At 39.0% G+C, this 14,862-nt stretch overlaps 1 protein-coding gene across 1 annotated transcript; it reads left to right on the forward strand.

The window, feature by feature from the left end:
• Positions 1–348: 348 nt before the first annotated feature.
• Positions 349–14,195, forward strand: MMP27 (matrix metallopeptidase 27). Its single transcript, XM_017850097.1, is given in 12 exon segments — positions 349–455; positions 1,254–1,279; positions 1,282–1,317; positions 1,320–1,479; positions 2,837–2,985; positions 3,074–3,202; positions 9,212–9,373; positions 9,557–9,677; positions 10,937–11,067; positions 11,893–12,052; positions 12,924–13,027; positions 13,954–14,195. Coding segments are annotated over 12 exon segments (1,527 nt in total).
• The last annotated feature ends 667 nt before the right edge of the window (positions 14,196–14,862 follow it).

Consider the following 14,862-nt stretch of genomic DNA (forward strand, 5'->3'; position numbering starts at 1 on the left):
AATCTGATTCCTGATTCGTCTTTTTATGATAACATCCTACCAAGATATTTTGAGATTGCCTTCAAAAGAAAACTTTGCAAGAAAAAAAATAATGTGGAGGCTCACTTCCCAGTCTATTCAATTCAGTAATAAGTGCTAACTGTGTTTACTAAATAACTGCAGACCAAGATTACAAAATCAGCTCAGTCAAAAAAAAAAAAAAAAAAAAGCAAATCATGACACACTTGATGGCAAGTGTCCTTTTCTGTTATTAATTAAATGATGATACAAGCCAATTCATGCCACGTCTCACTATTACTTTCTAAATTCTCTGCTAACAGAACCGGCTTCAGCTGAAGAAAAAGAGGAATGAAGCGCCTTCTGCTTCTATTTTTGTTCTTTATAACATTTTCTTCTGCATTTCCCACAGTCCGAATGATGGAAAATGAAGAAAACATGCAACTGGCTCAGGTACTGTCTTAATAAATGATATCGATGACTATTGATATAAAGCTTATTTTATTGATTCTCTTGGGACTTAAAAAGAAAACACATTCCTGCAAAAGAGTCCTGAACTTTTTTGTGAGAAGGAGCTGCTTTTAATTTGTCTAGCTCTAAGGATATCAAGAAATTGTGTTGGGGTGGGGGCTGGGCCAGGGAGGGGGAAAGGATCTGCTACAACTTTTAGCAATGGTCACAAATGAAGGGATGTTCAGTGAGAGGAGAAAGGAGAGAGCCCTGCAAGGCATGGAGATCGCTATAGAAGCATTCCAAGACTACCAGGTGGACCCAGTCTACAATTTGGAGCCCTAATCCCTATTTGTATGAAAATAATACATTGCTTTACAGATTCCCTCTAAAAATCAGTTCAGTTAACTTTTTATATTTGGTTAAATCAAATACATGTGCAAAGTGGATAACCACTTATTTCTTCTAGAATTTGTTTCAAAGAAACACTAAAATGAAAGTAACAGCAAAAATATGTAAGATACGTTATCATTTAACAGATAGACGAAGCTTCATTCTCTTCTACGAAGGTTTATGAGCTGTGTGCTTTGGCTAATTCTGGGCACTCGTAAGTCAACCAAGTCTTGGAAATTGAAAGAGCAGAGTGACTTGTTATTTTCCTCTTTGTGTCCTTCTTTCCTCCTTCTCTCTCTTTCCTCATATTCTCGCACCCCCCATGCCAAAAAGAAATTTTGGAATTTTCTTATCCCTGAGTGGGGATTTGCTCTCCTTGTCTGTGCTCTTTTTTTTTTTTCTTATTTTGTCAGGATATCTCACCAGTTCTACTCTCTTGAATGAAAGGGATTCATCTTGTTCAAAGCAAGACAGGGAGTAAGATGACAAAATTCGGGAAATGCAAGGCATTTTTTGGATTGACAGGATGGAACTGGACTCAACACCCCTTGAGATCATGAAGACACCAGGTGTGGGGTGCCTGATGTGGCCGTATGGCTACACCCTTCCTGGGGTGGAGAAATCAACTACCTACAGTATGTTCTGTCAGCTCATTCACTAATCCAAAGGAACATAAGATAATTTGAGGACAGAAGTAATTCATTCATTTGGATGGCACCTTCCTGTGTGACGCCTATAGGCCCTTTATGGTATCTTCCCACAACCTGGTATAGGCTCTGCTGCTACCACAAATTAATACAGGAGGAAACTGAACAAAAAGTTTATTTACCATGGCTGAGCTCCACGCTTTTCTGGCTTAGCGACATGCTTATCTCTACTCTGCCACATCATCTAAGCTCTGGCAAATATTCATCTGCTGCAGATCCTTGACAGCATGATGAAGGGTGCTGAAAGGAAATGGGGAGATCCTGGAACACAACAGGTTTATGTTCAGAGAAGTGGTGTGAGAGGATAGTGGCCAATCTCCAGATGGCCCCACCCGAGCAAGGTAAGGTGTTTCCCTCAGAATCTCAAGGGGAAAAGGGGGCTGGCTGGCTATTGGCAGGAAGAGGAGGAGGTATGCCTCGATCTGAGACAGAGGCCGTCACCTTGACCACATCTAGAGCCTTTCTGATAGTTCTTTTATTTACCGGTGCTTAGATTGAGATAAAATGGTTTAGAAGATAGGGAAATAACAAGAGAAAGTTTTTCCTGAGCAATTCTTGTGTTCTTCATGTAGATTCTTCATATACGGATGGTTGCAGTGGTCATGCCTGTAATCCACTTTGGGCAGGGGTTTTTGATGAGGCCACGATCACTGAGCAGGAGTTGAGCCCAGCCTGGCAACCATGGCAAACCCATCTACTAAAAATACAAATTAGGCCGGGCGTGTGGCTTCCCTGTAGTCCCAGTATCAGGAGGCTGGGTAAAAAGGAGATCATTGAACATGGGAGCAGAGGTTGTAGTGAGCGAGGTCACGCCACCTGCACTCCAGCTGGGGGATAGTGGTGAGACTGTCTCAAAAAAAAAAAAAAAAAAAAAAGTCTTTCATATATGGCATCATGCACAAGACTAATTTCCAAAAGCCATATCAAAAAAAAAAGATTCTCAATTCTTTTAAGAATGTCTTTATAATACTTTCATATACAAGCCAACACGTACATGAGATTAATGCTGTCTAGGGATGTGATCTTAGGGAAGTCATTTAACCTCTTTGAGCCTCCTTTGTTGAAGTGTTAAAATCCTACTGATTCATAGGGAAGATAAAGGAATTTAATTGTACAGTATATGTAACAGTATTTCATTTAAATAAAGTGCTATGCAACTATAAGATAATTGCACCACACCAAAGTTACTGCAGCACATTATTGATAAGCTAGAAATGTTTTTTGTAGTTATATGTGTATATTCATGCATGAATAAACCAGAAATTGACACCTTTTTGTTAATTTTTAAGAATAATAAACTATACTCCAGATATGGCACGAACTGCTGTGGATGAGGCTATCCAAGAAGGTTTAGAAGTGTGGAGCAAAGTTACTCCACTACAATTCACCAAGATTTCAAAGGGGATTGCAGACATCATGATTGCCTTCAGGACTCGAGGTAGGGTTTTCAACAGAGAGCAAAGCTATTTTCATCTCAGGAGCTTTGAGGAAACTGATCTTTTTTCCTCCCACAAATTGTGTCTCAGTCCATGGTCGGTGTCCTCGCTATTTTGATGGTCCCCTGGGAGTGCTTGGCCATGCCTTTCCTCCTGGTCCGGGTCTGGGTGGTGACACTCATTTTGATGAGGATGAAAACTGGACCAAGGATGGAGCAGGTGAGTCTAATTTTCTTTATGAATACAATTTTATTACTCTAAAGAATCCCTGAAAAGAATAACTAGTCGCTTTTTAACTCTAAAGTTCCCAATGTCCCCACAATTTTCCATATTCCAAGATGACATTGATGGAAGTGTTCAATACACCCTCATAAATTTGCTAATTCTATTATGATCAGAGCATTCTTCATTATTCATACATTCATCCATACACCCATAACGTCCGAGGGGCCACTGTGTGCCTAGAACTATACAAGGTGTCCTATGGACCCCAAAGTTGTATTGGAAAAGTGTAAGCCTTCAGAGGTTCATGATCCTGTGTGGTACACAAGGCCAGCCCACATACGTGCCATATAAGGCAGAATATGTTTTGTGTTGTACCAGTGGTAGAAGTCATCTGTCGCTTGAGGATTGAAAGAAGACTCTAGGGAGGTGGTAATTTTGAGTTAGCAATTAAAGGACAGTGTATGGATTCATAGCCCATAGAGGCTCTATTTCAAAGCATGAACTTCCTTTTCTAACTCTTGCCCAGCTACAAAGGAATCAGACCTTAATGCTTATATTTGACTTATTTCTTCAAACCAAGTTAAGTTTATTTTTTCAATGGGTCTGCCTGGCATTCGAGGTGTTTTACTACTGTTCTGACAAAAATATCAAACTATACTATATTAACAGGTAGCAGTGTATGCCTCAAATAAAAGAGTAAGCTCAGTAGATTTTTGAGCCCCCCATTCTTTTTTTCTGTCATTGGCAATAGTCACCTTGGGTCTGGTGTCTAGCTTCCAGAGTCACAGGAAAGCACAGGTTGTAGTGGTCCTGATGGATAGTATACAAGGATACAGGTCATTCCTGACCATGTATCTCCAGATAATCGGTATAGGTCAGCTTTGCACTGTCTGTGAAACTGAAAGCCTGTGACACAAAATAGTCCATGGCCACTCACTGCTCAGTCAGAACAGGTGATGCAACTGTTCTTCCAAGTGCCAGTGAAAAGGGCGAAAGTCAGTACTGGCTGAGGTTCAGGCAGCAGCATGCAAAATCTAGGATTGGCTGCTGCCATTGCCACATGACTTACTATCACAAGCAGACAAGAAATTGAAGGAGGTAAGATAACATTGTCACCCAAGCAAGAGAGGAGAGGAATGAACCAAGCTTGTTGTGTATCTTCTCCTGAGACATGTTTCAATATTTGTTTGGTACTAGTCTGAAGACACTGAGGATATGTTTCATCAAACAGTTACAGGAAATATCCTAGCACTTGCCAAAATCAGAATGATTCCCCTTGCTCAGCCAGGCTTTACTTTCATATCTAGAGGCAGAGATCAAAGATTTCACTATCCTTTTGTCTCTTAAATCCAATACTAAGTAGCAGTTACTCTTACCCATACTGCTTTAAGCCCTCTGCCAAAGGGCTTAAAGCAGTGGGGTAAGTTATTTTTTTTTTAAGTCCAGTGTATCTGGGTTCCACATTGGTATGGCTTGCTTGAGCAAGGCAGGAGATAAATACAGTCCTCAACCAAGTTCTGGGTGGGCAACCAGGCAGCAGTTCCAAAAAGGATTGTCTTCTGACTACTTTACTACTACATTCACTCAGAGTAGAAATTGTGGGCCCTCTGTGATCCAATTGTATAACTCTTAGTTCACTGACACTAAAGGGGAAAATATCTTCTTGTTCTCCAATGGAAACAAAAAACATCAAGCAAACATAATCTCCAATAAAATTGTAATTTTTAAAAATAGGAAATTCAGCAATAGCCTATATGATCACCTCTTTCATTGCAATTTGGAGGCTCTGTTCTATGAAAGGGTGGCAAAAGTCTTGGTGTAACTTGCTTAAGTGCAACAGACACAGCATCTGCCAATGATGCCATTAGGCTGCTTCCTCGGAGTCATCGCATGGGGATGTTAGAGGACTTTAAGCACATACAGAGATTTTCCTGAGAGTCTCTCAAGGCAAAGCCAGTGCCAAGCCTATTGTGAGTGTGTGTGTGGCAGACATGTGTGGACCAGACAACTGAACAGGCCTTAGAGACTGCTACAGATGCAGTGTTGGGAAAGAGAAAAAGCAATGGTTTGTAGCTTGGCAGACACTGGTTCCTTTAAGGGCTTCCCATTTACCAGCTGAGGGACCCGGGTCAAGTCAAGTAATTTTCTTACTCTCTATTTCTTTGCCTGTAAAATAATTATAATGCTCTTCTTTTAGGAGGGTGAAATAAATTACCCTTACCCTAACTAGGTTAATAAAGGTGAAAACACCTTTCAGAGCAGTTGTCCATAGTGAACACTCAGAAATGCTTGACATTAAAGATTCTGTTGACAATTATTAGTATTGACCATGATAATGATAACTAGAGTGGAATTACATTCTAGACATAAGAAAAAATATTTACAAAGCTATGAATGTATAATGCACAAATTTATCTATTTAGTCATGTCTCCATGAGACAGAGACTTTTGTCATCTTTTACTACAGTGTCATATGGCCGATAACACTGTTGGCACATGAGAAATACTCTACAAATCATTGGTAAATAAAGTCACTCAACGATCATTTGTTGAACATCCACTATGACTCAAGCTCTCTCATAGAAGTGAAATATACCCTAGTATATAAGACACAGAAGCTGCCCTCCAGGGGTTTACAGTCTAAGGGACACACAGACAATTAAATGGCAACTAAAATCAGCAGTATCAGACTGAGATAAAGGAAACTATGGCAATGTAATAGGTCCACACAGAAGAAATTCCAATCCAGACCCACAGGTCAGCAGAGGAAGCTATGTCAAACCTGAGAACTGGAGGCTCAGCAGGAACTAAGAAGACAAAGTAGGGTAAAGAGGGTGAATAGGAGTGTTCTGAACAGAATAGTTCAATCCAACATAAGGAATAGAATTGTAGAAGACAAGGCTGAAATGGCAAATAGGATTCAGATTGCAGAGGGTCTTGAAAGCCAGAATAAAGGTCTGGACTTCATTTAGAAAACCCGAGCTTGAATTATTTTTCCCAATATCCATTTTTCCAGTTCCTTGTCCAAAAGCACACACAGTGACATAGCCAGCCAGGCAAGGGGCAGGAGCAAAGACAAGAGTAGAGAAGTGTCAAAGACCATGACATAATTCTTTGCCCTTTTATGTTTGCTTAGTGCAAACATCACTTGGCAAGTTTCCATCAGGGAAGCTGAGGCTTCCCTTAGGCTCCATACACTTAGTTGCAAATCCAGGGATGGACTTTTTTTATTTTTTTTGTTTTATTTATTTATTTATTTATTTATCATTTATTTAGTTTTTGAGACCAGGTCTCACTCTGTCGCCCAGGCTGGAGTGCAGTGGCACAATCTCGGCTCACTGCAACCTATGCCTCTCGGACTCAAGCAATTCTCCTACCTCAGCCTCCCAAATAGCTGGGACCACAGGCACAGGTCCCCTTACCGAGCTACTTTTTTTTTTCTTTAATAGAGACGGGGTTTCTCCTTTTTGCCCAGGCTGCTCTTGAACTCCTGAGCTCAAGGTATCCACCCACCTTGGCCTCCCAAAGTGCTGGGATTACAGGAGTGAACCACCATGCCAGGCCCAAGGGGGGCGGTCTCCTATACTTAGAGCCTTACAGACTAGTGGGAGAGGCGGACAAAGACAAAGGCAATTCTAACATGCCTGGTAAGACTTCTGGAAAGGGCACTATGGTCATGTCTAGGAAGCACATCTAACCATTTTTTCATTCAGACAACACCTGGACATCCACTCATCGTTATTAAGCAGTCACAGTCTCTAGGTATAAAAGATAATTAAGACATGGTTCCTGTACCCAGGGTGACAGAAATAAACAATGCAGTCCTTACGGGCTATGACAGAATCAAATGCTGAGTCTGCGGAAGCCGGAGCCGTGCATTTAACTCAACCTGGATAAGAGCTGGAGGGATAAGGGTTACATGAAGGAAATGACTTTAGAGGGAAGTCCTGGGGAATAAATAGGGTAGTTAAGCCCAGAGAAAGCAGAAGAGATATATTCTTAGCAAAGAGATGAAGGTATGAAGACATAGAGATTAGAAAGAACCTGGCACAGAAGAAAAATGCCAGTGATTTAATATAGTTAGCTCACGGAATACGAAAATAAAATATGAGGCTGAAAAAAGGCAGGGACTAGACTGTGAAGGGTCATGTGAAGGTGTTTGGACTTTATCCTATAGCCAAAACAGAACCTCTGAAGAATAAAAGTAGGAGCAACATGCTCACATATAGTATAGTCTAGCAACAACCCCAAACTGGTGACTTCTATTTTTTAAAAAATATTATCCATTTCTGAGACACCAGTTTCAAGCCATTTGCTTATCCTAGGCTATATTTTTCCATGATGTGACTAATACCAATTAAAGTCACGTGCCATTTAATCATATTTCAGTCAACTATGGACTATGTATATGACAGTAGTCCCATTCGATTATGATGGAGCTGAAAATTTCCTATCACCTAGTGATGTCATAGCACAACACGTTACTCACATGTTTGTGGTGATGCTGATATAAACAAACCTACCGTACTGCCAGTCATATAAAAGTTCAGCACATACAATTGTGTGAAGTACATAATACTTGATATTAAACAACCATGTTACTGGTTTATGTATTTAATGTACTATACCTTTTATGGTTATTTTAGAATATACTCCTACTTGTTAAAAAAAAAAAAAGAAAGAGAGAGAGAGAGAGAAAGAAAGAAAGAAGAAAGAAAGAGAGAAAGAAAGAAAGAAAGAAAGAAAGAAAGAAAGAAAGAAAGAAAGAAAGAAAGAAAGAAAGAAACAGGTAACTGTAAAACGGCCTCAGGTAGGCCCTTCAGGAGGGCTTCCAGAAGAAGTCATTGTTACCATAGGAGATAACAGCTCCATGCATGTTATTGTCCCTGAAGACTTTCCAGTGGGACAAGATGTGGAGGTGGAAGACAGTAATACAGATGATCCTGATTGAAGGAAGGAAATATTTTGAACAGCTGTATAACAAGTTTGTGTTTTAAGCTAAGTCACAAAAATGTCCACAATTTTAAAAATTTAAAAGTTTAGGCCAGGCGTGGTGGCTCACACCTGTAATCCCAGCACTCTGAAAGACCAAGCTGGAGGATTGCTTTAGCCCAGGAGTTCAAGATCAGCCTGGGCAACACAGTGAGCTCCCCATCTCTACAAAAACAAATAAGAAAATTAGCTGGACATGGTGGCATGCACCTGTAGTCCCAGCTGCTCAGGAGGCTGAGGCAGGAGGATTGCCTGAGCCTAGGAGTTTGAGGCTGCAGTGAGCTGTGATCACACCACTCCAGCCTGGGCAACACAGCAAGACCCTGCCTCAAAAAAAAAATTACAAAATAAAAAAGTTACGGTAAGCGAAGGTTATTATTGAAGAAAAAGATAATTTTTAATTTGGTGTAGCTTAAGTGTCCAGTGTTTATACAGTCTACATAATGTCCTAGGCTTTCACATTCACTCACCACTCACTCACTCACTGACTCACCTAGAGCAACTTCCAGTCCTGCAAGCTCCATTCACGGTAAGTGTCCTACGTATCTGTACTACTTTTTATCTTTTATACCATATTTTTACTGTACCTTCTCCATGTTCAGGTATGTTTAGATAGACAAATACTTCCCATTGCGCTAAATAATTGCTTACCATTGTGCTATGATTACCTATAATATTCAGTACAGTAATGTGCAATACAGGTTTGTAACCTGGGAGCAAGAGGCTATACCATGTAACCTTGGTGTGTAGTGCGCTGTGCCATCCAGGTTTGTGTAAGTGCACCTATAATGTTTGCACAATGATGCATTTCTCAGAACATATCCCCATCATTAAGCAACACATGACTTTATTAGTATTGAAATATTTCCCAGATAAATGGTGGTACATATGAGAATTATCTGCTGTATAGCAAGCCTTTATTTCATTCCCCTTAGTTACTTTCGAATCTTAGATGCAACCATTCTCTTTTTTATTAAGTCATGTGCTCGTGTTTTCCCTGTTGTTATCAAGGATTCAACTTGTTTCTTGTGGCTGCTCATGAATTTGGTCATGCACTGGGGCTCTCTCACTCCAGTGATCAAACAGCCTTGATGTTCCCAAATTATGTCTCCCTGGATCCCAGAAAATACCCACTTTCTCAGGATGATATCAATGGAATCCAATCCATCTATGGTGAGCAAAATTATAAATCTCAATATATGTGAACTAAATAGGAAGCTTTTCAGAAAGGAAGTTAAGAAAATCACTTCTTGAAATATTATCATGAAGCAAATATTCACTTACGTAAGACCCTTGTGTAGGCATATTTCTTCATGCCCTCTTAATCCATTGTGGTATTTTTTTTTCTCATCAAAGGAGGTCTGCCTAAGGTACCTACTAAGCCAAAGGAACCCACTATACCCCATGCCTGTGACCCTGAGTTGACTTTTGATGCTATCACCACTTTCCGCAGAGAAGTAATGTTCTTTAAAGGCAGGTAAACTCATTTCCCGAAACACCTCAAGTTCCTATGAAGATTTTTCTTTTCAAGGGATTTGAAGATAAAGAGGTAGTCATGGAGCTAATGAAAATGTGTGCCTTTTATCTTCATTTTATAGCTGAACATACTGTTTGAATGCTTTACCATATGCGTGTGTCTTGTAGTTGTTTGATAAATTTTTGAAAGTCTTTAAGGAATTTTTTAAATTGCCATTGCATAAGAAGGGGAAATAGAGTCTACTTTCAGTGACTTCTTGGCCAGAAGAGTCCACCAATCCCAGCGGCCTAATGAAGCCAACTTACACTCCATTACAGGAGCCTACTGTTACATTTTCAGGAATTTTGCAAACCAGTTCACATCACATAGGCAGCTTGAAACTGGCCATGGTTGGAGTATTTATGTCTGAAAATCAGCAAATGATTAAAGTCATGTCTTCTTCCCACCTGGAGAGCCAGTTGTTAAATATGGGTCAGCACCTTACCGAACATTTCTTAAAGTTGCATCATTAAAGTGTTAGCTGTAGTGGGAAATCCCTTCTCTCACTAAAATTTATTGAACTTAACTTGCAGTATGATGTGTCAGTTATGTAGACCATGACCATATTTTTATAGCAAAATATCAAGACATACACCATTGACAAAGATATAGGTATTTAAAATTGGACTCCTTTCACCCATGAATATATCATGTTACGATCCATGTTATCACCACCATTCTCTGATCAGCAGAGGCTGAAAGGCTACCCATCATGAATGTCAGAGAGAAGTGGCGTGTATGTGGAGGAAAATGGAATATAAGGACTTTTAACGTCTCATTCATAGACTGGGAATTTTGCAGCCAGAAGGGAAATACTGAGGAAGTGTTTTGGCTCATCAATGATTACATTTCTTCATTCCAGCGAGCATCTGCTTCAAAAAGTTCTCCTTAGGAATGCTTGGTGTTGGCTTAAAATGTTGGGTGTTGCTGCTTTGGCAAAAACAAAACCATTTAGCACTCGGAACTCAGAATAAGAATTCCATGAAGAGTTTGCACTCTACGGACCCAAGAGAGTGGGCACAAAGGCATGTCCTGAACTTGGGAGTCCCAAACTGAACTGAACTCACAGCCACCTAAATTTGCTGAGGAAAATTATGCTAATTATCTCAGTTATTTAAGGAAGATACCAACCAATTAGATAAAAGGCAAGCGTAAGATTGCGAAGTTTTCATTGACATGGAAATAGGCTGCATGTGTAAAGTGTTTTTTGTTTAACACAGGCACCTATGGAGGATCTATTATGATATCACAGATGTTGAGTTTGAATTAATTGCTTCATTCTGGCCATCTCTGCCAGCTGATCTGCAAGCTGCATATGAGAACCCCAGAGATAAGATTCTGGTTTTCAAAGGTAACCTTGCCCATCCTGATTCCTCTTCTCCCTCTGGCTGCCTGAACTAACCAGTGGGTATTTTGGTGTAAGAAATAAAATCTTCCTGCCTGAGCCAATGCGCAGGGCTTTTGCCCTCATCTTAGGTTCCTGTCATAAAGAATATAACAAACCAGGATTCTCTGTGGCTGTGAAGATAAACACAGTCCTAGTTGCACAGGGACTAAAATAAACCTGTGTGATAAGAACTAAAAAAGTCTCTTTTTCTGCCAAATAAAGGTAATTAATCTCTCTTTAATGTTCACTTTCTACTAAGATTGCCAGATTTGGCAAATAAAAATATAGGATACTATACATTTCAGATAAACAACAAATAACTTTTTGGTGTATTAAAATATTTTGTATTTATTTATACCCAAAGTTAGTCATTGTTCACTTGAAATTCAAATTTAACTGACATTTTATGTTTAACCTAGCAACCCCGCTTTTTATATGATGTTATCAGATTACTAGCCTTTGAGAGCACTTGGAGGCTGAAACTTAGCAGAACTTGTTCAAACATAATTCATTTTAAAAATTTCAATTGACAATAATTGTACATATTTATGGGGTACAACGTGTTGTTTTAATACATATATGCATTGCTTACTTGGTTGTTTTGACAGTTAGCCAATTAAAAGCAATCAATACAATGAAACCAATTGACAAAGGTCTGCACACTATTGACTTTTACCGGTATGTATTATTTGTGTAATATAAATAATATGAGCAGCTAAAGAAAGTGGTAAGAATGAATGTGGACATAAGATTATTAAATCTCTAAGCAATCACTCTCTCTCTTAATAGATGAAAACTTCTGGATGATCAGAGGATATGCTATCTTGCCAGATTATCCCAAATCCATCCATACATTAGGTTTTCCAGGACGTGTGAAGAAAGTAGATGCAGCCGTCTGTGATAAGACCACAAGAAAAACCTACTTCTTTGTGGGTATTTGGTGCTGGAGGTAAGTTTATAGACGATTGACCCTTTGTTTTATTATGGAGAAAAATATTCACAATAGCATCACTTTGACACAGACAAAAATAAAATTAATCCATAATACTTTCTATTTATTATTATTATTATTATTTTTGAGATGGAGTCTTGCTCTGTCTCCCAGGCTAGAGTGCAGTGCTGCAATCTCTGCTCCCTGCAGCCTCAACTTCCCGCATTCAAGCGATCCTCCTGCCTCAGCACCCCCCAAGTAACTGGGACTACAGGCATGTGCCACCACACCTGGCTAATTTTGTACTTTTGTAGAGATGGGGTTTCACCATGATTCTCAGTCTGGTGTTGAACTCCTAGGCTCAAGTGATCCACCCGCTTTGGCCTCTCAAAGTGCTGGGATTACAGATATGGGTCGCCACACCCAGCCCATAGTCTTCTTAAAGTGAATAATGAAGGCAGAGAATGACATTTATCAAGCCGAAAGAGATTGCAATGAGTCTAATGACTTTCCTTCAACTTCAAAAATAAAGATAAGATAAAAGAAAAAGTTGATGACCCCAACCAAATTGCCAATGACACAAACATATCTAGTGAAAATTTTTGAACGCTCCAAGCTCAGCCTTCAATCTGATGTAACAATTTCTCTGACTAGCACCAATCTAACAAATGCTGTGGCCTTTTTCCCTGATCATTTCTTGTTTGGAAGATTCTATCAGTGATTCAACCAAACATAATCTTTACTATATTTTTACTATAGATCCAATTAGTTTTCCTCTACTAGGCCTATGTATTCCCCACATCCCTGCTTGACTCTAAGTTGCATAGCAGACAAATTAAGCTCCCCAAACCAAAGATCCTCTGGTATCCTTTCATATCCTTGTATGCAGGTTTGATGAAATGACCCAAACCATGGACAAAGGGTTCCCGCAGAGGGTGGTAAAACACTTTCCTGGAATCAGTATCCGTGTTGATGCTGCTTTCCAGTACAAAGGTAAGCATGGATGCCTCACTGATTGGGATAGCTGTGAGACTGTGTTGACTGTGAAAAAAGACAGCACAAAAACTTAAATGCTTCTATTTTAATGCAATTTTACTACTCTTAAGTATATACAATAATAAACATTAACCCCACAAGCATTATCACAAACTGAATTCATAAATCCTGAATTATACTCTCTGTTATACTATCTCAAATCTATGTAAAAAGTACCAAATCCATTTTACTCATCATTGATAAGTAAAGATATCCCCTAAAGTGTACAAAGTAAGCACATGAACAAAACAATGATTCTCAAACTTTAATGTATGTAGCTTAATGTACATAGCTTGGGGTTTGTGTGTGAAACAAAGTATTTGAGGCAGAATTGTGAGTGATACCTAGGAACCTGTAGTTTTAAAAGAACCTCAGGCAATGTAATGCATACAATTCAGCAACTCTATCATCAAAGACAATGACCTAGACCGTGGAGTAATCAGATGTCTAGAAATATTTTTGAGTGACACGATCTATTACTACAATGAAATCTAACACAGAACCTCGTAACCTAAAACAGAGCAAAGTAGAACAGCTCTAAGAAAACGAGGATATAGAGACCAAGGCCATATCCACAGGGACCTCTCCCCTTTGCTGAAACACTTTGTTGAAGCCTTGTTTGAGAACCTCTGGCATAGACCGCAGTCTGGCTAGAAAGGTAAAAAGTCCCTTGAAACTCACACTTTATAACATTGACTTCCTCCTTAGGGAAATAAAAACAATAGGATTTCCCACATGACAGTAGAAAACTAAAATGTATGTATGTGATTCCACAAATTTCTTTGCTCTCCATAATGTTATTTTTTTCCACTTTTATAAAATTTAAAAGTATGGAAGTATTATATAGTTATGAAAGATAACTAATCCTGATTCTCTGTCTCTAGGATTCTTCTATTTCAGCCGTGGATCAAAGCAATTTGAATATGACATTAAGACAAAGAATATTACCCGAATCATGAGAACTAATACTTGGTTTCAATGCAAAGAACCATTAAACTCATCATTTGGTTTTGATATCAACAAGGAAAAAGCACATTCAGGAGGTGTAAAGATATCGCATCATAAGAGTTTAAGCTTGTTTATTTTAAGTATTGTTCATTTGCTGAAAAACACTATTTATCAATAAATTCATAGACCTAAAATAAACCTCAACAGGTCTTTTAATATAAATTCTGCTTCAAAATAGAATAGAACCATTATTTAACAAGTTGCTAGTCCTAGTTCTAAATATCCAAATTCAATAGCCATTTTGAGCTGCCTGATTCTTTTAATAGGAAGTTATTATGTAGAAACAAAAATCTGTGACTGTACCTTAAGCCTATTTCATGCTTTGTGGACTTGGAGAAGACATGTCTTACAACTAAATACTAAAATATTTATTAAACCAATCTTTAGCATTCTATTTTGTCTGGACCTTTGGAGTTTAAGAGCCCAAATAAACTATAGTCCTCATCCCTATGCATGTTCTGAATCCATCTATCAAATAAGTTACTCCACCTCCCAAAGAGAAGGGTGACAGCCTGGATAGATGCAGGGTGAGTTACGTTAGAGGTGATTCTCTGACAAGTAAGGAACTAGCAGAAGTAGGAGAGAAGTGTTCCCACAGCCTGACAAACATTGACCAATGCAGTTAAACATTCCTTAGGGATACAAAATTAAGTTTTCTACACACTGATTTCAGCCACAAGAAATGTGGGGATTTTCATCCTGTGTTTGTGGTATATGTGCATCATCTGAGCCTATGGGTAGGAAGTTTCTGTACTCTTTGTTCCATCATGGATTTGTTGACTTCC

Source organism: Rhinopithecus bieti, unplaced genomic scaffold (genome assembly GCF_001698545.2).
Source record: "Rhinopithecus bieti isolate Rb0 unplaced genomic scaffold, ASM169854v2 scaffold_33302, whole genome shotgun sequence".
In the NCBI taxonomy this organism is placed as follows: Eukaryota; Metazoa; Chordata; class Mammalia; order Primates; family Cercopithecidae; genus Rhinopithecus; species Rhinopithecus bieti.